This window comes from Anomaloglossus baeobatrachus, chromosome 6, assembly GCF_048569485.1.
Source record: "Anomaloglossus baeobatrachus isolate aAnoBae1 chromosome 6, aAnoBae1.hap1, whole genome shotgun sequence".
Taxonomy (NCBI): domain Eukaryota; kingdom Metazoa; phylum Chordata; class Amphibia; order Anura; family Aromobatidae; genus Anomaloglossus; species Anomaloglossus baeobatrachus.
Window position 1 is genome coordinate 215,690,956 of NC_134358.1, and position 26,544 is coordinate 215,717,499.

At 43.4% G+C, this 26,544-nt stretch overlaps 1 protein-coding gene across 1 annotated transcript in view; it reads left to right on the forward strand.

Annotated features, from left to right (window-relative positions):
• LOC142244227 (Y+L amino acid transporter 2-like) overlaps positions 1-26,544 on the forward strand; it is an 85,484-nt gene that overhangs the window by 20,930 nt on the left and 38,010 nt on the right. Inside the window, exon 3 of the mRNA XM_075316430.1 lies at positions 4,714-4,858. Coding sequence (XP_075172545.1) covers positions 4,714-4,858 — 145 coding nt within the window. The remainder of the gene's footprint in view (positions 1-4,713; positions 4,859-26,544) is intronic.

The following is a 26,544-nucleotide window of genomic DNA, read 5'->3' on the forward strand; positions in this document are numbered from 1 at the left end:
TGGATTTGGAAGGGGATGACGACATAGTAATTAAGGAATCTGACAAGGGGGGAAATGTTGTACTAATGGACACATGTGAATACAAGACCCTATGTTTGGATATACTTAAAGACACAGATAATTATGAAAAACTTCAGGGTAACCCCACCATTAACTATACTAAGAAACTAACAGAAATTCTTGAGAGAGCATTGAAAAATAATCTTATAACCAAGTCTGAGTTCGAGTTCTTGTTACCAACCTCCCCAATTACCCCAACTTTCTATTGTCTCCCAAAAATTCATAAGGGCCTTTACCCTTTACGTGGGAGACCCATAGTCTCTGGTATTGGTGGTATCACTCAAAATGTAGGGATCTATGTGGATAGGGTATTGAGACCGTTTGTGCTAGCCCTTGGATCATACTTACGTGACACCACGGACCTTTTGAAAAAATTGGAGGGCGTGGTGTTAGATGATGAGACTCTACTTGTGAGTGTTGATGTTGAAGCACTCTATTCTTCTATAAGACACCAAGATGGCTTGAGGGCAGTTGAATATTTCCTCAGAAGTAGAGGCAGACAGTATGATGGTCACAATGGCTTTATTTTGGAACTCTTGGACTTTGGCCTTAAATGTAACACCTTTACGTTTGGGGGCTCCTTCTTCCACCAGCTCAGGGGTACAGCGATGGGGAGTCCCAGTGCCCCGTCGTATGCTAACCTTACCCTGGGCTGGTGGGAGGAGACTATTATTTTTGGAGAGGATTCATCTATCCCAACAGACAAGATACTCCTTTGGTGTCGTTTTATAGACGATGTGTTCCTATTGTGGAGGGGTAGTGAATCGGAACTTGTGGACATGGTTGAAATGCTCAACATCAATGACCTTGGCCTCAAGTTTACATTTGAATGGAATAAAGATAGACTCCCGTTCCTTGATGTATTGATTGAAAGAGGTGTAGATGGTCAGATCAGGACCAGTACTTATCGTAAGCCGACAGCAACAAACTCTCTCTTGAGGTGGGAGAGTGGCCACCCCAAGAGCCAAAAGAAGGGGATTCCTAAGGGTCAATTTTTGAGACTCAGAAGGAATTGCTCAGAGACCCCGCTTTTCTTGGAACAGGCGGCAGACCTTGATGTGAGACTAAAACAGAGAGGGTACCCAGAGGGTGTCATCAACCAAGCCTTCTGTGAAGCAAGTGCTAGAAATAGGACATCCCTGTTAAACCCAGCCCCACAAAACAACTCGAAGGAAGAGGTAGTGCGTTTCATCACTACCTATAATAATGGAGCTGAGGATTTTCGTAAAATCCTTAATAAACATTGGTCAATTCTTGGGATGGATAATGACATTGCACCCATTCTAACACCATTTCCCGCCATTACCTTCAAAAAAGCGCGTTCATTAGGCGACAGGCTGGTGCATAGCCACTTTATTCCTAAAAATCCTTCTTGGATTCGAAGTGACATAAAAGGCTGCTACAGATGCAGTGGTTGTGTAGCATGTGGCTCAATAAAAACAGGGAAAAAATTCTATTCTGTTGTAACCGGTAGGGAATATACCATCAAGCACTTTATCAACTGTAGATCAAAAGGTGTCGTGTATAAAGCTACCTGCACATGCCCTAAAGAATATGTGGGAAAAACAAAAAGAGAGCTCAGGCGTAGAGTGGGGGAACATCTAAGGGACATTCGTCATAAAATTGATACCCCACTGGCAAGACACATCGCTGAAAAACACAATGGTGACTCCAACTCTGTCTATTTCCAAGGAATTGATTTGGTACCACAACCCGTAAGAGGGGGGGACTGGGACAATTTGATTCTGAAGCGGGAGACGAGGTGGATCTTTTGGCTCAGGACAGTGGCACCCCTGGGCCTAAACGAGATGTTATCCTTTGCACCCTTTGTGTAACTTAATTATAGGGTGAGTCATCTGGTAGGGTTATACGACGGCCGAGTGGGGGCACCAACCACCGTACCTTTGAGGGTGCCGACCCCCACATGATAGGTAGGCACAAGAGTAGAAAATAGGGCTAAATGTACATGGTGATGGGTCTTTTTGTTTCCCATCTGTTTGGGTCCAGTGATCGCCTCATTTGCTCTTGACCAGTTCTCCCCTCTCTTGCCCTAAGCAATGTCCCAGGTCCCCCTTCCCACCCAAAAAATACCCCGAAAAAATACCCCAATAACCCTCCCCCCCCCTTCCTAATCCATCTGGACCACACCAACTAAATTGTTGTCTTAAAATTGTTCGCTTTATTACAATGGCATGGCCATATCTAATCTGGATTACCTACCCTGTGATAATCTATCACGGGGCATGATTCTGGGGAATACTTGTTTTGTCAAGATTCCCGTATAGGACGACAGCAGGCTGATGTGCCTGCTGCACTGTAAGAGGCAGCGGCCGTATATCTGCGCATGCGCGGAGCGTCCTGCGTTCCAGGACTCTTCCTGGGTCTCATGCGTCTCAACACGGGATGACCCGCAGGAAGTGGGCGGGCACCCGTGGGACGGATGTGACGTCACACGCCTGGTTTCAGAGCGGTAATGCTCTCTTATTTAAACCTGATGCTGGCGCTCGGTACGGTGGCATAGTACCGATTAGCGCCACGTGTCAGGACTTTGGTAAGTACACAAACTGCTTGTGGCCCTCCGAACTGTTATTGTTTGATGTGGTGAGGCCGATTTCCTTTGTCTTTGGAGACTTATTTGATTATCTTTTTGGACCCATATAGTGGCTGAAGTGCCGGTCCTAGGAGTGACATAGCAATGTGGCATCGGATGGGTGTCTGAACCTCATGGCGGATATGCCGGTTCCATTAAAAGACACCACATTTCCTTTCTAATTCTCCTGATGATTTATGGATTTATTGAAACGCGTTGAGAAAAGGAAAAAGTTTCTATTATATTACATCGGAGTTGTTTGCAAAGAGAACCCGTGGAATACGTGTGGAAGCCACAGGATCTTATTGATGTGGCAACTCCGTATCTTACACCTTCTTGCGGCTGAGGAACACTCACCCTTAATGAAGTGAAGACGGGTGAGATTGTTGCCTTTTATTTCCCTCCTTGCATTACTTACTGAGGGTTATCTAATGCCGACCAATCTATTGCCTATCATTTATTGTCTGTGATAGTATTCTTCTAATACTCCAGATATAGGATATCACAATTGACAATTTTTAGGCGCTATTGCGCTATTTATGTATGTCTGGTCCTTTTATTTTAATATATTTATTAAAAGTTATATTTTAGGCGTATTTAATATTGGTGGATACCAAGCTGTTATACTCTATTGTTCATACGGTATATCCATATCCAGTTGCTTTATTCTCTACTAATGATATAGTATTGCCCTGTTCACACTGCCATTTTCATTCACATGTCCCGGATTCAGCGGGACTGTCCTGATTTGAGGGTTCACACCCGCAGTCCCGCTGTTCACTGCTTTTAACCCTGCTCCTCCTCTCAGTTCAGTAAATGAATTAAATCAAGAAGAGCAGCGCATAGATTAAATTCTCATCTACTCTGGCTTCCTGCAACAGGATTAGAACTCATGAGTTTGTGAGCGTTATTATCCTTAGGCAGCAGCTCTACCATTCAGACACTGCTGCACTGAGAGATTGCAGGCAGGGAAGCCAGATGCAAATTATAGATATATACGGCCTCTCTATGTACAAGTGCATCTCAATAAAGTAGAATATCATCGAAAAGCTAATTTATGTCAGTAATTCAATTCAAAAATGGAAACGTACAGTACATTATATAGAGTCATTACACACAGAGTGATCTATATCAAGTGTTTATTTCTGTTACTGTTGATGATTGTGGCTTACAGTCAATGAAAACCCAAAATTCATTATCTCAGAAAATTAGAATATTATATAAGACCAACTGAAAAAATAATTTTAAACTCAGAAATGTTGGCGCCTACTGAAAAGTCTGTTCAGTAAATGCACTCAATACTTTGTCAGGGCTCCTTTTGCATGAATTACTGCATCAATGCGAGCGTACCCCAGCACAGCGATGCTCGCACAAGTGGTTTGCATACATAAAGCAGCCAAACTCCGAACCCAAACTCTGTTTTTTTTATAAAGTCTGTGTTTGTATTATATACCGAAACTCAGGTTTGCTCATCTCTAGTTATTAAATGAAATAGTTTGACACATAGAAATTTGCTTAGTTTTGGAAGACTGTAGAGTTACTTTCCCAATGGTGGAACGGAGAGGTCTTGCTGCTACTGCAGAGGACAAGAGGAGTTCAACCACGGACCTCCTCCAGTCCTGTCTCAACATCAAAGGAATCCCAAAGAAGTGAAAAGATGGCACTCATCAGATGGTCTTTATGCATTTAACTATGCCAGATTGAGTACCCGTATTTTACTCCTGATCATCCACTTAAGTAGAGCGCTATATCATAAAGTTTCAGGCCCTTGTTGCTGGACTTTTCCTTTGTTTGGCTACAACATCAAAGGCAAGTAACCAGAGTGAGTGGCCCACAGCAGTAATCGGCCAATCTAGCAAATGCCAGTATTGCTGGACCTGGAATATCATAAGCATTTGTTTTACTTATAGCAATTTTGTCTATCTTGTAAATAAATGAATGTTAGGAATATCCATCTTTTCTCTGATAAAATAAATAACTACAAAATTTTAGATATTAACGCACAGTTCTGAAAACAAATTTGAATGAAATTTGCAAATGTTTACTTAATGTTGTCATTTCAGGTAACACCTATAATCTAGAAAGATCATTTGAAGGCTCCAAAACTAATATAGGGTCATTAACTATGGCCTTCTACTCTGCATTATATTCTTTTTCTGGCTGGGACTGTATTAATTATGTAACAGAAGAAATGAAAAATCCAAAGAGGTAAATTATTCACTGTTTTCTTAAAGGGGTTGTCCATCCAGAGAAATTATTTCAAAAACTGCTAAAATTATTCTAAACAAAAGAAGTCATTATCTCCTGCGGCCCTGGTCCTGACTATTCTTGGGTCATCAGCCAAAGGGAGGACTTATTTTATTATTATATAACATTTTAAGTGTTTTTTTTTCTGATGTAGCACCTTTCATTTTAAAAATGATCTCATTTATTTATATTAACTTGTGATAGGTAATCTTTGGACATTTTTTTTCTAATGTTAATAATTATGATCATCTTTATATTGCAATTAGCATTTGATATATTAGAATGTCATATTTTTCATACATCGTTGTAAATACCCTGCTATCTAATACATTTTATATGTGTCTTGGAATGTGGAATTCAAACTATCCGCATATATCGATAAATGGATTTGATCAAATTATTAATGCATGATCAATTCTGTAACATGTAGTTTTAGTGCATAAACAAGCTATTTATGTATTTATGCACCATATTTCTTATGAATTTATATTGTATTCATGGTTAAAAAGTTCTAATATATTATGGATGTAGTTTCGGTATTCAGGCCACATCAGTTTGAATATGCACAAGCACTAATTACTGGTCTATTACACCCATCCTGTAGGTGTTTTTTTCCCCCACCCTTATCCGAAGAAGCATTTTGTGATGCTTCTGATGTTTTAATTCATCTCCTTGCAGATGCTGTTTTTTATTGCACAATTTTGAAATATTCAAAATTTGGGTTTATGAAAATGTTACCAAATCCAGTGACTGACTCTTATGTTTTCTTATGTCCTGATTTAAAAAAAAAATCAATTTTTTTACCATCACGTACTGTATGAAGTTTGCACAAAACATATGTGAAATTAAGTGCAAGTGAGATGAATACTAAAAATCTTTATTGTAGCTAAAAATGTACACAATATTATATTGAAAAATGTATTGAACTTTCATTTTGCAACTTTATTGGAAATTAATTATTGAACCTTTTCCTTTTCTCTTCAAAGCTTCACTTGATACCATTTTTGTTATAGAAGGCCTGCAGATCTTCTCTGTGAAGCATCCAGCAGTAGTTCCCCATCATGTTCACATTCCATATCCTTGATATGCTGGTTAGAGACAAGTAAAATTACCATATTTTTCGGACTATAAGACGCACTTTTTTCCCCCCATATGTTGGGGGAAAGTGGGGGGTGCGTCTTATAGTCTGAGTGTAGGGCTGCGGGAAATGAAGGTGCTGCGGTGGAGCGGGTCATCGGTGGCAAGAGCAGGCTGTAGCAGCCTGCTGTGACCACGTGGACCCGCTTATTTAATATGCACGCCCATCATACCGCCCATCATCTCTCAGCGCAAAAGCTGGCGCTGACAGGTGGGTGGGGTGATGCGCGGGGAATGCACGCATATTAAACAGCCTACCCGCATGATCACCCCTGACAACTACAGCCTGGAGTGATCATGTGTAGCTCTATTCACTGCCCCCCGCGCATCATCATCAGCGCGGGGTGCAGTGAATCAGTATAACTCACCGGCCACGATCCCTGCAGCACCTCAATGTCCTCCTGTCTGTGCCGGAGGCGGCTGTGTGGAGACTAGCGGTGCGCACAGCAATGATGTCACTGCTGTGCGCACGTGTCCACACGCAGTCGCCGCACAGACAGGAGGACATCGCGATGCTGCAGGGATCGTGGCCAACTCCACACTCCAGCGCTGCTGCTGGCACAAACGGAAGAGGAGCGATGCTGCAGGGAGTGAGGTAAGGTGAGTATGAACGTTTATTTTTTTATGTGCCACAGGATGCGGGCCGTATAACAGGATGGGGGTATATAGCAGGATGAGGGTGTATAGCAGGATGAGGGCATATAGCAGGATGGCGGTATATTATGAGCAGGATGGGGGTATATAGCAGGATTGGGGTATATAGCAGGATGGAGGTATATGAGCAGGATGGTGTAAATTATGAGCAGGATGGGGATATATGAGCAGGATGGGGGTATATGAGCAGGATGGGGGTATATGAGCAGGATGGGTGTATATAGCAGGATGGGTGTATATAGTAGGATGGAGGTAAATAGCAGGATGGGGCCATATGCCAGGATGGGTTATATAGCAGGATGCGGCCATATGCCAGGATGACGGTATATAGCAGGATGTGGGCTATACCAGCATGAGGGACATATACTGTATATGCAAGGCAGGAGGATCATTACCAGGCTGGGGTACCTTAGTAGAGAATTTGGGGACATTACCCTCATAACAGTGTCAGCAGCAGATCCTCACCCCATAAGTGTGTCATGACCACATTTTTTGCTAAAATTTTATTTTCCTATTTTCCTGCTCTAAAACCAGGGTGCGTCTTATAGTCCGGTGCGTCTTATAGTCTGAAAAATACGGTAAGAGAGGCGAGCAGGATCACCACCTGCGGCTATACCCTGCTCTCCTTAATGTCCCTATATGGGTTCTTTCACCCCATAGCTGATCACGTTCCTAAGCCCTCACGTGCCCTAAACTCACTCTGACTAGTGAGCAGGCCGATGAGAGCACTGTGTGAGGATTCATAAGTCTGCAGTCAGAGTGATTGCAAACTTGTGGAATTTGACTGTAGAGCCCCTTTAACCGATTGTTATGTTTTGTAAACCCTGTTTTTGTACAGCCAAAGCCCAAGATTTATAAAATAAATAATAAAGTAATATATTATTTATTTAAACCACTCCAAATAGGAAGAATCAGTCTATACAATAGACTATACAATAGGCATAAAGCTGTCTTTTTTATTTTATCTAGCCTAATCTTCTATATTTTGGCCAAGACAAAATGAAGTAATAGTAATATAACAGAGATGAGGAAGAAAAATTCAACACAGCCAGTTTGGGATACATAGATTAAAATGTATTACCTTAATTCTTAATCACAGTTAAAAACAACCAAATCCACTCAACAGCATGAACTGATGCATCTCTGATGTTCAAGGCGCCTTGAGTCATAGAGAATACATTGTAAAGGAAATTTAAAAGTGAAACAACCAAAGCTCACTAAATGGATTGAATCCTCTATAAACAAATCACCAACAATTATGAAAAGACCTTTTAGAAAATATTGCAAACAAATTAGATTTACATATATATCATAAAATAGATGTGCAATTAATAAATATAGAATAAGTCATTTTTAAAATTCATGCCTTTTGGAAATTTTGAATTCAGCGTTAATATCGAAAAGGATTCTCGTAAGGCCAGTTGCTTCTGCCAACTTCCCCCTCTTGTGTGGCGTAGCCCTTTTTCAATGATATAGAATTTTAAACTTGAATTGTCTCATTTCTGTGCGTTAACGAGATGTTTAACCGCACCGGAATAGGTGTCATTTCCACTGTTACAGACTTTGTTAATAACACACTGAAGATATCGTCTTGATTTAAAACTGGTAAATAAATTAATATGATATTTTTAAACTTGGAAAATTGTGGCCTAAAAGCTGCGGAAATAGTAAGAGGACTATTATTCTTACTAATTTCTTTTTTGTTCCTGCTGTCATGCAAAACAGAAGATTGAGATCTTTGGTTGGCAGAATCAAAGGCTTTTTTTTTACAATTAATTTATTAACCCCAATCATATAACCATTTACTAATGGCCATACTTTCTTGCAAAAAAGTTGTATTATCTGAGCAAATACAGTTGGCTCTGGTAAACTTTCCATAGGGATTTGCGTTTATGTGTTAAGCATAACAACTCATGGATTAGAGAATATTACCAGTAATTTTCTTTCTGAATAAAAAGATCCTAACCTTGCCGGACTGATGATCTCCTGTTAGGGTGATATCTAAAAATGGAACGCAGATGCCTGGAGTACCATGAGTAAACCTTAAATTAAATTCATTAGAATTCAGAGAAATCACAAATTCTGGTATGGCTGATTCGTCCCCCATCCAGACCAGCCATACATCATCCATATATCAGCCATACCAGACTATGTGAGGAAAAAATGGATTACCTGAATTAAAAATGAAGGCTTTCTCCCACCAAACCTTGTATAAAATGGCGAAGGAGGGGAAGAAATTAGAGCCCTTCGGGGTGCCTTTAATCTGCAAAAAACAACTTTTCAGCAATCATAAAATTGTGATGTAGGAAATATTCTATGACTGTCAAAATGAATAGTTCAATTCACAAGAATAATTGCTGTAAAGATCTAAATGGTATTGAAAAGCAGAAAGGGCCAAGGAGCATGGAATCACGGAGTAAAAATTAACTATAACACGTTAAAAAAGAAAAACAAAATCTCTAACAAAAATGATCAAAAATGTCCAATACATGAGATGTGTCTTTAAAATAGCCTGAAATTCTAATAGTTAAGGGTCGTACATGATTATACAACCATTTACTGAAACTTTTCATTAATGAACCAATACCCAAAATTATGGAACATAAGGGAGGAGGAAATATCTCTTCAAGGGTCTTAGTTAACTCATAAAAGATCGGGGTACCTGGATGGTAAGGTAGTAAATATTTTTAGATTTTGTATTCATAATTCCCAAAGAGACACCATCATCTAAACAATTAGATAAAAAATACCTTTCAATATTAACATTGGATCAGATTTAAAGGACTAAATGTGGAGATGTTACTAAGAATAGATAATACAAGTTTTTCCTGAGTTACTGAGCTAGCAGCCTGATTGACAGTGCAGGATTCTTAGGTGTTCCATCCTCCTGGTAATTGCTTAGGCTTCTTTACTGAGCATGCTTGCCCAGAACCTTGCCAGTTGTATTCTCTGGTTCTGCAGTTGTGCTGTTGGCTTGTGTCTCTATTAGTATTCTGATCTTGATTTTCTGACCCCTGAGTGTTATTTGACTTCACTCTACCCGCCCCCTATTCCTGTCATGACCTCCTTCCTTCTGACCTCGGACCGTTTGCTGACCACATCTCTGTTTTCTAACGGAACTATTACATGCTCTCCTGGATTTCTGACCCTCAGATATTGACTTGACTATGCCTTGCTTACTCTTTGTGCTCATACATGTCCTCCCACTACCAGACCCTTGCTTTCCTGACTACTCTTCTGTCTATACTACCCGTCAGTAGTGACCAGCATCACATTTACTATATAAGGATGCATCTAAAACTACGACACACCCTGCCTTATCTGCCTGACGGATGATCAAATCATAATTAATTTGTAGTTCCTTCATAGCAATAAATGGATTATGGTTTAGATTTCTGTGACAATGGGAAACTCTGACTTGTTTATGTAACAATTTCAAATCTTCCTCTACCAATGATTGAAAAAAATCACGGGACGGTACTCTGGACAGTAAAGAATAGGGATTTTTTTAATATCCAGATCAGTAAGATCGCTAGATACATTGTTTGTTTTCTCCCTACAATTGTAGCATTCTGTTTTAAAAAAGACTGTGGAAGAAGACAATCTTTGTGGTGCAATTCAGAGAACATATTCTGAGGCGGCAAGTCAGAATGAGAGAAGAAATGTGTTTTGACAGTCAGTAAGCATGCATGTGATTTATTCACATCATTCGTGGTGCCAAAAAGATCGAAATTCCGGCTAGGAACATAGTTTAATTCTTTGGCTAGGGCGTCTAACGATGACAATTTCTGTTGTTTCTCATGGGATAGCGCCTTGTGTAGTCTCTCTTTGGCTCTTCTGCCCCTTCCTGCTCTGTTTTTTTTTGGGGTATTGAGAAAAATGTCGACTTTGTCTTAGACTAGAGGTAGTAGTATCAGTAAGAACATCACTAGAATCATATTCTGATGCTAAAAAAGATACTCTCATTAATCCCTAGAGCCATATCAGTGAGAGCCATCTGACTGATGACGTTTAAGGATGGATTTTATTTTAGAGGCAGAGTTCACTACTTTTTTCAACTATCATTTTTATAGTCCAAAAGGTCCCTATTGAATGTTTTTTATATTTTCTGGATAGTCTTCGAGTATATCCAAATTCTCTTTAATTTTTTTGCTTGAAGCAACAAACACCACTGTGTCTTTATAAGCTGACAAGGAGGAATTAATTTGTTCTATATCCGTTTTTAACTTTGTCATTCATAGTTCCTCCAGTGAGATGACAAGTTTCATCAGCTTTAATGGAAAACGGGGGAGAATGTCATTCCACTCAGAAAAGAATTCTTCAGAGAAAATAAAAGTAGGAATCTTTTTAAACCATAGGCCCCATAGTACCATGTTTTTCTCCACATATATTTATTTAGGGTACTATAGTCCCACCAGGTGCAGAACTCTTGATGAGATACTTTCTCATACTTTTTTTCAAATACCGTATTTTTCAGACTATAAGTTGCACTGGACCATAAGACGCACCCTGGTTTTAGAGGCCGAAATTGGGAAAATAAAATTTTAAGCAAAAAATGTGGTCATGACACACTGTTATGGGGTGAGGATCTGCTGCTGACACTGTTATGGGGGTAATGTCCCCAAATTCTCTACTAAGGTACTCCATCCTGGTAATGATCCTCCTGCCTTGTATATGATCCCCATCCTTTTATATATGTCCCTCATCCTGGTATAGCCCCCATGCTGATAAATATCCCCATCCTGATATAGCCCCAATCCTGCTATATATCCCCATCCTGCTAAATACCCCCATCCTGCTATATACCCCATCCTGATAAACACCCCCATCCTGATAAATACCCCCATCCTGATAAATACCCCCATCCTGCTATATACCCCCTTCCTGCTACATACCCCCCATCCTGCTATATATCCCCATCCTGATAAATACCTCCATCCTGCTATATACCCCCATCCTGCTATATACCCCCATCCTGCTATATACCCTCATCCTGCTATATACCCCCATCCTATTATATGGCCTGTTTCCTGTGGCACAGAATAAAATAAACATTTATACTCACCTTACCTCACTCCAGCAGCATCGCTTGTCCTCCTGTCTGAGTCAGCAGCAGCGCCGCTGGAGAAATCGGAGTAACGGTCAGATAGTAGTGCTAGGAAGCAGGAGAACAGGGAGGATTTAAAATTACAAACCTTTTATTGAATTTAAAAACCCTCTAATGGCCACTATGCATTTCAACAGCTGATTGCTGTCTTCATCAGGTGACCTGTGTGGAGCCGGTCACCATTCCCTGCAGCATCGCAATGTCCTCCTGTCTGCCTGGCCACTGATGTGTGTGGAGAGCGGTGCGCAAAGAGATGACGTCATCACTGTACGCTCCGCTCTCCACACACATCAGTGGGCCGGCAGATAGGAGGACATCGTGATGCTGCAGAGATTGGTAGCCGGTGAGTATACCGTACTTATTCACTGCCCCCCGCGCTGATGATGATGCATGGGGGGAAGTAAATATAGCCCCACATGATTACTCCAGGCTATAGTTGCCAGGGGTGATCACATGGGCCGGCTATTTGGTATGCACGCATCCCCCGCCCATCATCCCGCCCACCTGTCAGCGGCAGCTTTAGCGCTGAGAGATGATGGGCGGGAGGATGTGCATATGAAATGAGTGGGCCCACGCAGTCACAGTAGGTGCTGCTACAGCCTACTCATGCCGCCGATGACCCGCTCCACCGCATCACCCTTATTCCCCGCAGCCATGCCCTACATTCAGACTATAAGACACCCCCCCACACTTTCCCCCAACATTTGGGGGAAAAAAAGTGCATCTTATAGTCCAAAAAATATTACTTTAATTCATAATCATAGTTAAAAACTACCAAATTCACTGAACAGGATAAACCGATACGTTTCTGGCTATCAAGACGCAGCTAGTGAAAGGGTGTTGAGTAAAATCATGGGAAAGGAAATTTAAACCAATCAAAGCTCACTAAATGGATTGAAACATCTATAAACAAATCACCAATCATAAAAGACCTTTGAGAACATATTGCAAAACAATTATCACAAATTATCACAAAATACATGCACAATTAATAAATATATAATAAGCCATTTCTAAAATTCATGACTTTTGGATATAGTATATTATAACCTTATTGCTAAAAGGTAACAAACTTGTTATTCAGAGCAAGGTGACCCAGTTATTTGCTTTTTGAAGTTGAGCAGTGGATAGAAATCCCAGGATGTTCTGACCTTTGTGTAATTTTGGTTATGTAAGCACAGTCACTTTTTTTTTTTTTTACTAGACTGCTGTTGATTTCAGCATATTACCACCAGCCTCTGCAAGGCACTTTTTATCAGTTTATTTTCATATTTATTCATATTTAAAGTAGCCCTACCATGTAATTTTTATTTACTAAACCTGTGTACACTTCTATGTAGTGTGTGTTTATTGATATACTCACCTACCGTAATCTCTCTGATGTCCTGAGTAGGGATAGGAGAACCCGAACTGTAAAGTTCTGGACCCGTACCGAACACATAGTATTCATGCACAAGGCCCCGAACACGACTTTTCCTGGGAAACCAGTGTTACAGTTTAGGTCCAGGGGTTGTGAAAGAAGCACAATATTAAAAAAACATTATGATTATACTTATCGGTCCCGTGACGCGTCCTGCAGACCAGCTATCTCCCGGCTGCTTCTGCTTCTGGGTCCGATCATTAACTTCCGGAGGTATTCACTGAACTGCTCATCCATTGGCAGTCTTAAGCCCGCTACACACGCTTCAATATATCTCACAATCTGTCGTTGGGGTCAAGTTGTAAGTGACGCACATCCGGCATCGTTTGTGACGTATCTGCGTGTGACATCTACTTGCGATCAGGATTGAACGCAAAACCGTTGATCGCAAACACATCGTATCATTCTCTAGAATTGAGCGTTTTGTTGCAGGAACCTAGTCAATTGTAACGTGTGACATCCCTCATACGATTTTGGTGTCTGATGCTATGTGCGCAGGTGTGCGCTCTGCACCGCAGCTTAAAAAAGGTCTGCTTCAGAGCGCAGCTGAAAAGCTGCGTTCTGAAGCGCCTCACAATGTCTGTCAGTCACTAATCTCTGTCAGTCGGTCACTATCTCTGTCCCTCACTCTCTGTCCATGTCAGTCTATCCCCCTCTCTCATATACTGACCGATCCCCGATCCCCGGCGCTGCACGGCGTTCACACTGCTCCGGCGGCTTTTACTGTTTTGAAAAAGCCGGCCGCCCATTAAACAATCTCGTATTCCCTGCTTTACCCGCCCACCGGCCCCTATGATTGGTTGCAGTGAGACACGCCACCACGCTGAGTGACAGGTGTCACACTGCACCCAATCACAGCAGCCGGTGGGCGGGTCTATACTGTGTAGTGAAATAAATAATTAAAAAAAACGGCGTGCGGTTCCCCCCAATTTTAAAACCAGCCAGATAAAGCCATACGGCTGAAGGCTGGTATTCTCAGGATGGGGAGCTCCACGTTATGGGGAGCCCCCCAGCCTAACAATATCAGCCAACAGCCGCCCAGAATTGCCGCATACATTATATGCGACAGTTCTGGGACTGTACCCGGCTCTTCCCGATTTGCCCTGGTGCGTTGGCAAATCGGGGTAATAAGGAGTTATTGGCAGCCCATAGCTGCCAATAAGTCCTAGATTAATCATGTCAGGCGTCTATGAGACACCCTCCATGATTAATCTGTAAATTACAGTAAATAAACACACACACCCGAAAAAATCCTTTATTAGAAATAAAAACACAAACATATACCCTGGTTCACCACTTTAATCAGCCCCAAAAAGCCCTCCTTGTCCGGCGTACTCCAGGATGCTCCAGCGTCGCTTCCAGCGCTGCTGCATGGAGGTGACCGGAGCTGCAGCAGACACAGCCGCTCCGGTCACCTCCACGCAGCAACTGAAGACAGCCGCGCGATCAGCTGCTGTCACTGAGGTTACCCGCTGTCACTGGATCCAGCGGTGGCCGCGGGTAACCTCAGTGACAGCTCAGCTGATCGCGCTACTCACCGCCGCTCCTATCACCTCCACGCAGCAACTGAGGTGAGTAGCGCGATCATCTGAGCAGTCACTGAGGTTACCCGCGGCCACCGCTGGATCCAGTGACAGCGGGTAACCTCAGTGACAGCAGCTGATCGCGCGGCTGTCTTCATTACCTGCGTGGAGGTGACCGGAGCGGCTGTGTCTGCTGCAGCTCCGGTCACCTCCATGCAGCAGCGCTGGAAGCGACGCTGGAGCATCCTGGAGTACGCCGGACAAGGAGGGCTTTTTGGGGCTGATTAAAGTGGTGAACCAGGGTATATGTTTGTGTTTTTATTTCTAATAAAGGATTTTTTCGGGTGTGTGTGTTTATTTACTGTAATTTACAGATTAATCATGGAGGGTGTCTCATAGACGCCTGACATGATTAATCTAGGACTTATTGGCAGCTATGGGCTGCCAATAACTCCTTATTACCCCGATTTGCCAACGCACCAGGGCAAATCGGGAAGAGCCGGGTACAGTCCCAGAACTGTCGCATATAATGTATGCGGCAATTCTGGGCGGCTGTTGGCTGATATTGTTAGGCTGGGGGGCTCCCCATAACGTGGAGCTCCCCATCCTGAGAATACCAGCCTTCAGCCGTATGGCTTTATCTGGCTGGTTTTAAAATTGGGGGGAACCGCACGCCGTTTTTTTTAATTATTTAATTATTTATTTCACTACACAGTATAGACCCGCCCACCAGCTGCTGTGATTGGGTGCAGTGTGACACCTGTCACTCAGCGTGGGGGCGTGTCTCACTGCAACCAATCATAGGGGCCGGTGGGCGGGTAAAGCAGGGAATACGAGATTGTTTAATGGGCGGCCGGCTTTTTCAAAACAGTAAAAGCCGCCGGAGCAGTGTGAATGCCGTGCAGTGCCGGGGATTGGTGAGTATGAGAGAGGGCTGCTAACTTCAGTAACTTAGGAGATTAGCGGTCACCGGTGAGTCCTTCACTGGTGACCGCTAATCAGGACGCGACACAGACAGAGCCGCAGCATGACAATGAAGTCGGGTGAAGTTCACCCGAGTTCATTCTGACAGTGCGGCTCTGTCTGTGTCTGCTGTCATCTGCCATTCAGCTCTGCTACATGGCTGTCTGTGTCTGCTGTCAGCGGCCATGTAGCAGAGCTGAATGGCAGATGACATAGTAAAAACACATCCCTACACATTACACACGCTTGGCAAGTCAATAAATAAAAAAAAAAAAAAGGTGCCCAATGCATACGTCACAGAACACATGATCTAAAGGATCGCACATAACATTGATCAATTTAACATAGACTACTAACGCTCGTGTGACAGCAAATGAACGACCAACGTGAAATCTCATAAGATCCCATATGCAACCTGGGCGTGTCACATCGCAAATGCGATTGTACAACTAATTGCAACGTGTAAAGTGGGCTTATGGCTGTGTTTGCGGAGACTTCACTGTTCACCCGAGTCCATGGCTTAGGCCGGAGTCACACTTGTGAGTGACTTGGCGAGTCTGGCATCGGCATCACCCGGCATGGCCGCACACTCTCTGGACAGGAGCATCTCAGCTGCATAGAAATACACACAGCCGACCCACTCCTGTCAGGAGAATGTGCGGCAATGCTGGGTGATGCCGATGCGAGACTTGCCGTGTCACTCGCAAGTGTGAATCTAGTTTTAGCCATGGACTCAATTGAACTTTGACTATCACTGTCAGCCTGCTTCTCGCTCTGTATAGATGCTTGTCTGTACAGAGCGATGAATTAGAGCTGACATTGCTCTCCCTGTGGACTAGGTCAGACTAAGGATTTTTTTATAATAAAGATGGAGTCTCTACATTTTTTTTGTTTTATTTCTTAGAAAAAATGTATTTTTATGTGTTGTGATTTCTTTTTACTGTTTTCTAGAAATTCATGGTGGGCATGTCAAATTTGGAATGACACCATAAATTTAGAGCTTAGTACCAGCTGATAATACAAAGCTGGTTCTAACCCCATTATTAGCCAGCATGCTACTGCCATCAGGGCCGCTGGATGAGCCGGGTAAAGCACCAGAAAATAGCGCTTCTATGAATGCGCCATTTTCTGGGTTGACAGGGGGCTGCAATTAACAGTGGGGGAGGCCCAGACAGCTTGGGCCACCCTGCGCTGGGAATTCCAGCCCCTCGCTGCCTGGTTTTACCTGGGCCATCAAAATATGGCGGGCGCTCACACAATTTTTCTTTTTTAAATATTTATTTAAATAATTAAAAAAAAAATTGGGCTTGTCTGAATTTTGATTGCAAGCCAAGGTAAAGCCTGTCGGATTAACCTGAAACGAGCCCATACATTCGTATGTGGCATGAACTACATACATCCATAAAGCTTACATAGGAGGGGACAGCATCTTGAGGTTCAATCTAATAGGTCTGCCCCTTTTAACTTCTGGGTCTCAAAATTGGACACCTGGCCTGAGCTTGCCTTTTATGCCTTGGAGGTGCTGGCCTGCCCTCCAGCAAGTCTTATATCCAAACGTGTGTTCAGCCCGGCATGGGGGCTCATAACAGACAAGCGCAGACGTCTTTCAACAGCCAAAATGGGAACACTGACTTTCCTTAAAATGAACCAGGCGTGGATCACTCACGACTTGACTGGTAATAAAAATACAGGGAAAACAATTATTTTTTTTTAATTATTTAAAAAAAATGATTAAAAAAAATGTGTGGGCTCCTGCCGTATTTTGATCACCTGTCAGGTAAAAGCAGGCAGATGGGGGCTGCGATTGTCAGTGTGGTAAGGCCCAAGAGTTCTGGGCTAAAATCCGCAGCCTGCAGCCGCCCCTGCAAATGATGCATTGTTTCTTAGTGCCATTTCCAGGCGCTTTACCTGGCTTTTCCTGCGGCACTGATGGCGGTGGCATGCTGGTTAATAAAGGTATTAATACCAACTTTGTATTCTCAGCTGGTACTAAGCACGAAATTCATGGTGTCACTCCAAATGAGACATAGCCACCATGAATTTCTAGTAAACAGTAAAAAAAAAACACAACACATAGAAAAACACATAGAATTTTTTTTTTTATTAGAAATAAAACCAAAAAAACATTTAGAGACTTAAGGCTGCTTTACACCAGACAATCTATCGTGCGATAGATCGTCGGGGTCACTGTTTTTGTGACGCACATCCGGCATCGCTGGCGATGCCGGCCTGTGTGACACCTCCTAGCGACGCAGTATCGCTCACAAATCGTGAGTCGTGTACTGCTCATTAGGTTCCATAATATCGTTTATTTTAGTTGTTCATCGTTTCCAGGGTAGCACACGCCGCTCCGTGTGACACCCCGGGAACGATGAACAGCAGCTCACCTGCGTCACACGGCCGCCGCCGGCTATGTGAAGGAAGGAGGTGGGCGGGATGTTTACGTCCCGCTCATCTCCGCCCCTCCGCTTCCATTGGCCGGCGGCCGTGTGACGTCGCTGTGACGCCGAATGTCCCTCCCACTCCAGGAAGTGGACGTTCGCCGCCCACAGCGAGGTCGCACGAGAGGTAAGTATGTGTGACGGGGGTTACTGACTTTGTGCGACACGGGCAGCGATTTGCCCGTGACGCAAAAAGGACGGGGGCGGGTACGATTGATTGTGAAATTGCACAATCGGTCGTACCATGTAAAGCAGCCTTAAGGCTCTGTGCGCACTGGGAAGTGGAATTTTCTTGAGAAAATTCCGCATGCCCTCAAAGATTACCGCACCCGCGGTAAAAAACCGCGGGAAACCGCACCCGAAAACCGCATGCGGTTTGCCGCGGTTTGCTGCGGTTTTACCGCGGTATTATTCGCGGTATTGCCGCGGTTTTGCCGCGTGCGGGTTGGGATGTGCTTTATTGCATTCAATGCAATAAAGCACATTGAAGAAAAAAAAAAAAAAAAAAAAAGTCATTTAATTCTGAGAGTAGATAGACAGAAGAATAGATAGAGGGATAGATAGATAGACAGAGGGATAGATAGATAGAGAGATAGATGACAGATCGCTGCATTTCCCACGGTCGGCAGTGAGTTCACATTACCGGCCGTGGGAAATGACCGGTAATTACCTCTGCTGCTTTCATTCAGCCTGTGTCTGTGACAGTCGCGGCTGGATGGAAGCAGCGCTGGACGTCGGACCTGGATTACGCCGGAGTTTTGTTGCGGGAGGGGTTAATAAAATGGTGAACGAGGCTTGTTTGTTTTATTTAAAATAAAGGATTTTTCGGTGTCTGTGTTTTTTTTCACTTTACTTACGGGTTGATCATGTCAGCTGTCACATAGACGCTGCCATGATCAAGCCTGGGGTTAATGGCGGTGGTCCCCCACCATCATTAACCCCTTGTATTACCTTGCCACCACTGCTACACGGTGGCAAGAAGAGCCGAGGACACGCCGGTATTGTCGCATATTGCATGCGACAGTGCCGGGGCAGCTGCGGCTGATATTCTCGGCTGCCGGAGGGGGAGTGAGGCGGGGGACATTAACCCTGCCCCTCTCCCTCCCCAGCCTGAGAATACCGGGCCGCCGCTGTGTGCTTACCTCGGCTGGAAGGTAAATATGCAGCGGAGCCCACGTTCTTTGTTTTCTATATTTCCGTTTTCTTTCTATGTGTGTTCTATGTGTCTGTGTCTATGTGTTCTATGTGTCTGTGATGTCTGTGTCTGTGATCTGTGTGTGTTTACTCTCTGCACGGCTTCCTCTTCCTGTAATGACATCACTTCCCTGCAAAACCGCAGACAGGCGATGCACATTACCGGAGGTAAACCGCAAAATACCGCAGGGAATAACGCAGGAAAACGCAGTGAACCGCACAGAATTTGCTGCCTGCGTTATTCCCTGCGGGATTTCTTGATTAACATTGAGTCAATGGAGTAAAATCCCGCAGCGATGTGCGGAAAAGAAGTGACATGCACTTGTTTTTGCTGCGGGATTCCCGCAGCAAAACATGCAGCTGTCAAATTCCGCCCAGTGCGCACAGGATTTTTTTTCTCCATAGGATTTGCTGGTGATTCACTGCAGAGATGTTATGAACATTTTCTGCAGCGAAACATGCAGCAAATCCGCGGCAAAATCCGCGAAAAATCCGGTAAGTGCGCACATAGCCTAAGTCTGACATAATCGACAGGGATATCTGTTGTGAATGTCATCTGTGTTGGTGCTGTTCTGAAGCTCCCTTTGGTGGCCAGGAAAGGTAGTGAAGCTAAATCTGAGCCATTGACTAAGACAGGTGTCAGTGTTAATTGGGAATTGGGGAAGTCCAATTGCAGACAAGTCTGGTCTATATAGGAGAGCACGTTCTGCCTGGCTAACGCCAGTTATAATTGTATATTCCCTGTCCCTGTTCCTGGCCTGGATATTTGTCCCTCTCTGTATCCCTGAGCAAGACTTATGTAGATAAGTTTCAGTTTTGCCTTGCTTTCTTGTTTATACCTTAGGGTGTTGTTTTTCCTTGTTTGCTGTGTATCTGTTTTCTTGCAGGTGAATCTTTGTTTCAATTGTGTTGTGAGCATGGGTGTTTCTCCTGTGCTGGCTTTCCTGCAGGAAAAGGGATTTTTATCCCTGTTTGATTTGATTATTTGCTCTTCAGTATTTTTGTGGTATTTTGTCTCTCCCATTATTAACAGGAGTACCTGATTTAGTGGGGGTGAGGTCGTATGTCCTCCAGGGCCTATTTACAATCAGGAGTTTGGTATTTTTCTATAGTGATTTTGCACTGACCACAATCAGTTCCTTTCCTTTGCTATGTATCAATTTAGTTGGGCCTCGCGTTTGCTAATTCTATTTTTCCTATCTGAGTACTGTGTTTTTCTATATCACCGTAATCTTTATATGTGGGGGCTACCTACTCCTTTGGAGACTGCTCTGAGGCAAGGTAGATTTCCTCATTTCATTCTGTGAGGCGTAGCTAGTTTCTCAGGCTGTGACGTGGTGTGTAGGTTTTTAGGAATGCTCCATGGCTACTTCTAGTGTTTTCAGGGGATTGCGGCCAGACCATGTTCCAAATACTCCTGTTTCTTGGTGCTTTTTCACCAATGGGTATTTTTTGTAATCTTCCACGGTTACCGGATAATAAAAGAGATCAATGTCAGCTCTGCTTCCTTGCTCTGTACAAACAAGCGTCTCTACAGAGCGAGAAGTAGCCTGACACTGACAGTGACAGTCAAAGTTCAATCGAGTTCATAGCTAAGCCATGGACTCGGGTAAACCCTGCCGTCACCACAAGCAAGGGCAAAAAAATCCGAACACTGCTGAGTGACGAGCAGTGCAGTGAATACATCCGGTAGTCAATGATTGGACCCGGAAGCAGAAGCGGCCGGGAGACAGCGGGTCTGCAGGACGCATTGCGGGACCGGTAATTATTAATTATTATAATGACAATGTTTATTATTAACTATATTCTTTATTCTTTTATTTTATTGTGCTGTCAGTGTGCAATCCGTATTTTTCTCAGCAGCTAATAGTCATTTACAGTCATTTACAGGACCATTTACAGTGTTCTATGCAACATGATAGTAATGTATACATAAAAACGGACGTTACTAGGATGGTCTATGGGCTGTCTGTGTGGCGTCCATTTTTTTCTCACACCCATTGACTTGTATTGGTGAGTCTCGCACGATTACGTCATCCACTCACAGCATGCTGCAACTTTTTTCTCATTCATAATCTGGATGAGAAAGAAAATGACCATCTGCTCCAATTCATTGACCAATATTGCTCAGAATGCAATGCCAGATTTTCTCACATTGCACTCGCCCGATTCATATAGTATGGTTGAAGTCATACTTGCGTATGACTCACGCAAGTGCAATGTGACAAAATCTCGCATTGGCCTCGAACCAATGTTAATCAATGAGGCATCTCCGATCTGCATTTTTTTTCTCAGCTCCAATCAGACTGAGACAAAAATCACAGCATGCTGTGATTGCAAGGGAATTTCACACAAGACTCGCCAATGCAAGTCTATGGGTGCGAGAAAAAAACGGATGTCACACGGATCACTCATCATATATCCATGTGCTGTGAGAGAAAAAACGTATCCAAATAAAAAAAAAAGCAGGAAATTACATCAGATGCCTTAGGAAGTATTGCTTGGAATTGTGTGTGCTGACAATAACAGTCAAGTGCACGGAATATTAATGTTGAGATGCTGCTGAATATGATGCTGTGTCACCTCCTTGTAGTAGCATCTGGGTAGGTCTTGCCAAACCTGCGGGATAGAACCCAATGCAGCAGTACACGCTCCATGCTGTTGATGGTCAAATGTGATGATAATGTTTGGAGTGAACAGACAAATTTAACAAAGTAGATCTGCTAAGCATATAGTTGGCCAAACACATCCCAAATGGATTTATTCCCATTGAGGAGAGTGGGGGACAGCCCATAAAATGTTTTCTTACATGTGGTTTCAAATAAACTATGATTTGCCTTTAAATCGAGGCGAGAAAATCGCATCACATACGGATTGCTCACGGTCAACATTTTCCCCAAAAAAGCGCAGACTTGCATTGCACACGGATTATCACTCGGACAGCGCTCATACAACTCTCCGGCATGAGAATTGAGCCGATTTGTCATACTCAAGTGTGACTCCAGCCTAACAGTAGTATGCTACTGCCTCTATTGGACCAGGAGATAAAGTCAAAGATGTTCGAAGACCCAATATAGTTCTCTCTCTATGTAACTAAATTGTTATGTTCATACAACAACTAAGAAAGGAGTAAAGGTAACAAACTAAAAATTAGAACTGACCATGCCATCTCAGGCCTATGCTGCCTGATCAGCCATCAAGCACTCCACATTAAAGTTATCTGGTAAACTGTAAAGTGCTTGTAAAAAATGTACTTCTTATTAAAATAATCTCCGTTCTCAAGAATGGAAGGATTTTTAATTCTATTATGTACGGCTCATTGACTAGGTTACCAGCTACCTCTGCAGTCTGAGAGTTGGCCAGTTTGCATTGCAAGGATTGTACATGTCGCACCCCTGAGGCTCAGTCACCATTGCATCTGACTTAAGGTGCAATGCTCATCCGGGTAAGAAGAGGTTAACCACTGGTTTTTACTTACAAAACATTCACACATTCACACAGAGATCTTACACAATCCCCAGCCCATGATTCAGCTAGGTATACAACACAGGAAGCCAGACAGCCTGGGGAATTCCCAGTCACCAGGGCAACCACCGATTAGTCATCCTAAGGGGGGGGCTGCCTGAGGAAGTGAGCAAATACAAACCATTTCTAGTCAAATCAGTCTGGGACAGTGAAGTAACAACACGGTACCTGGAAGGAGTGCTTCAGAGCAGAACCGGACAGACTGGAAGAGGGCGAGAGGCAACCAGTGGAGCTAGTGAGACAGAGGAGAACATGGTAGCTGGAGGTCAAGCCTAACCGTTCCCACAGTGCCAGTATAGTCAGGGTGCAGAGCCCCGGGGTGGAACATATTCCAAGTTGGCCCACCAGAATCTGCAGGGGTTGGGGATTTTAAGTCCCATCGCCCACCACCCATATTCCTAGAGCACAGTGACACAGAGTGCAGGGTCACGATCACAGTCGGGCCCCACGGTGAGGATCTATGCCACCTGCATACAGGAAGGTACACTTTTAAAGAACACCGGAGTCCCCAAGTTGCTTCAAGCCACGGGGATCCACAACTAAGCGCAGAGGAGGAGAGTCTCACACTCCACAGACACTGGTGGTTGCTTCTTAATTACCCGGGACTGGCTAAGGCCCATGGCAACGGAGAGCGACACCTCCGGGGCATTTTACAAACTGTAAGTAAAAAGAACTTTGAACTGCAGCCCCCCCCCACCCCCCGGTGTCGTCCCTGTCTTTGCCAGCGCCCCGTGCTTCGGCACTCCCATGGACTACTAACCCCATCATCTTCCCTCCTTATCGGTGTACACCTCTGGGCACGAAGCTGGGAAGGCCACCGCGACACCACAGATCATCACACCAGCCCAGTGACGAGTAACGCAGGTACGAGATTGCCCATGCCTGACAACCCCTGGGTGCTACATACACTCACATGCTTTATGCTTTAGAACCTGCAAATCGCTGCTCTGAAGTTAGCTGGATCCCACTGCAAGTGCAGGATTAAGCCGCGTTCAGTATCCCTGCACTTCTCCTAGGTTACAGAGGCAAAGCAGGATCTACTTGCAGCATGGGAGAGTGCATATCTTGAGCCTGTGGCAGAGCCATGATATTAGTCTGAATGGTGAATCTTCAGGAGACAGCAGCACACCGACGTAATCTCTTTATGACACATGATGTACTGTGTTCGTCATGGATTGTGTCAGGGTAATGCCTGCCTGCTGCCACCGGCAGCGATCACTGCACATATCAGCTGATTTTGAACAGCTGACATGTGCAGCTATCAAGCACGACTGGATTCACTACCCACTCGTGCCTGTTAACCTCTTACAGCGCACTGTGAATATGTTACAGCACGATGTACAGTAAAAGCTGGCCGCGATAAGCATTCACTTACCCGGCTCCATCGGAAGTCACATGATGTGATTATGTGGATCCGATGGTTGCTATGGTTGCACAGGTATGTGATGACTCCTATAGCTATCATGAGTCACTTTCTCTTACACCCGGCAGACTGGCGTTTGTTAGAAGAGCTCCTTTTCTGCAGATCTCAGCTGTGTAGCTGTGATCTGGAAAAGTGAAAGACCAATCAGACTGCTGATCCTTATAGTCCCCTGGAGGGACTAGTAAAATTAAAAAAAAAGTTTTAAAAAGTTAAAAAAAATAGAAAAACCTAAAAGTTCAAATCACCCCCATTCACCCCATTGAAAATCAAAGGGTTAAGATAATAAAAAATATACACACAGTTGGTATTGCCGCGTTCAAAAAACGACTAAACTATCAAAATATAAAATGAATTAATCCGATCAGTAAACGACGTAGCGGCAAAAAAAATTAGAAACACCAAAATTAAATATTTTGGTTGCTGTGAATTTTGCGCAAAATACAATAACAGGCGATCAAAACGGCGCTTCTGCACAAAAATTGTACCGTTAAAAACATCAGTTTAAGATGTAAAAAATAAGCCATCACTGAGCCATAGATCCAGAAAAATGAGAATGCTACAGTACATGGAAAATGGCGCAAAAAGTGTGCGATTTTTTTTGGAACAAAGTTCTGAATTTTTTTAACCCCTTAGATAAAAGTAAACCTATTCATGTTTGGTGTCTACAAACTCATACTGACCTGAGGCATCACACCAATACATCAGTTTATTATCAGTGATAACTGTGAATAAACTATCCCAAAAACAATCATGGAATTGCACTTTTTTTGCAATTTTTTTGCACTTGGATTTTCTTTGCCATTTTTCAGTACACTATATGGTAAAACTTATGGTTTCATTTAAAAGTAGAACTTGTCCCGCATAAAATAAGCTCTCATATGGCAAGATTGACAGAAAAATCAAAAAGTTATGGCTCTCGGAAGAATGGCAGCGAAAAAAAACCCCGGAAAAACGGAACATTTCCCGGGGCTGAAGGGGTTAAGCATGCTGGAAGCCGGAAGGCAGAAGAGCACTGTACTTATGAAGGCAGAAGAGTATACAGCTCCTTATTGCAATGGTGGACCATGCAGACTAATTCAAGTTCCCCAGAATGTTGCTGTTGCCTTATCTGTAGAGATGAGCGAACCGGTCGCGGTTCGGCTCGAGGTCGGTTCGCCGAACGGGGGTCCCGTTCGAGTTCGGTTCGTCGAACGTTCGACAAACCGAACTCGAACCAATAGGCTATAATGGGAGGCAATCACAAACACATAAAAATGCATTATAAATGTACACAAACAGTTAATAAACATTGCCATAACACTTACCGGTCCTCGCGATCCCTTCTGCACTCTGTCTCCTGCCGCTATTCCATCCGATGATCGCTGAATCCTCCCGGTGACGGCACTGCCAGCAGAGAAGCAGGACCTATCGTGACGTCAAAATAGCCATGTGACCAGTCACGTGGCTATTATCTCATTGGCTACAGACTGGTCACATGACTATGACTATGACGCGTCATGTAGGACCTGCGAGTGCATCTCTCCGGTACACGGTGCACATATGTGTATCGCCGTGTACCGGCGACATGCTCTAGCACACGGTCGACTCCCCGTTCCGTTAGGGACCGGCTGACACAGCCGGTCATTAACGGAGATCACCGTTGCCATAGCGGAAAAAAATGGAGAAAAAGTGGAGAAAAAGTGGAGAAAAAGTGGAGAAAAAGTTGAGAAAAAAGTGGAGAAAAAATGGAGAAAAAATGGAGAAAAAGTGGAGAAAAAGTGGAGAAAAAGTGGAGAAAAAATGAAAAAAAAGTGGAGAAAAAGTGGAGAAAAAATGGAGAAAAAGTGGAGAAAAAAAGGAGAAAAAGTGGAGAAAAAGTGGAGAAAAAGTGGAGAAAAAATGGAGAAAAAGTGGAGAAAAAGTGGAGAAAAAATGGAGAAAAAATGGAGAAAAAGTGGAGAAAAAGTGGAGAAAAAGTGGAGAAAAAGTGGAGAAAAAATGGAGAAAAAGTGGAGAAAAAGTGGAGAAAAAATGAAAAAAAAGTGGAGAAAAAGTGGAGAAAAAATGGAGAAAAAGTGGAGAAAAAAAGGAGAAAAAGTGGAGAAAAAGTGGAGAAAAAGTGGAGAAAAAATGGAGAAAAAATGGAGAAAAAGTGGAGAAAAAATGGAGAAAAAGTGGAGAAAAAATGAAAAAAAAGTGGAGAAAAAGTGGAGAAAAAATGGAGAAAAAGTGGAGAAAAAAAGGAGAAAAAGTGGAGAAAAAGTGGAGAAAAAGTGGAGAA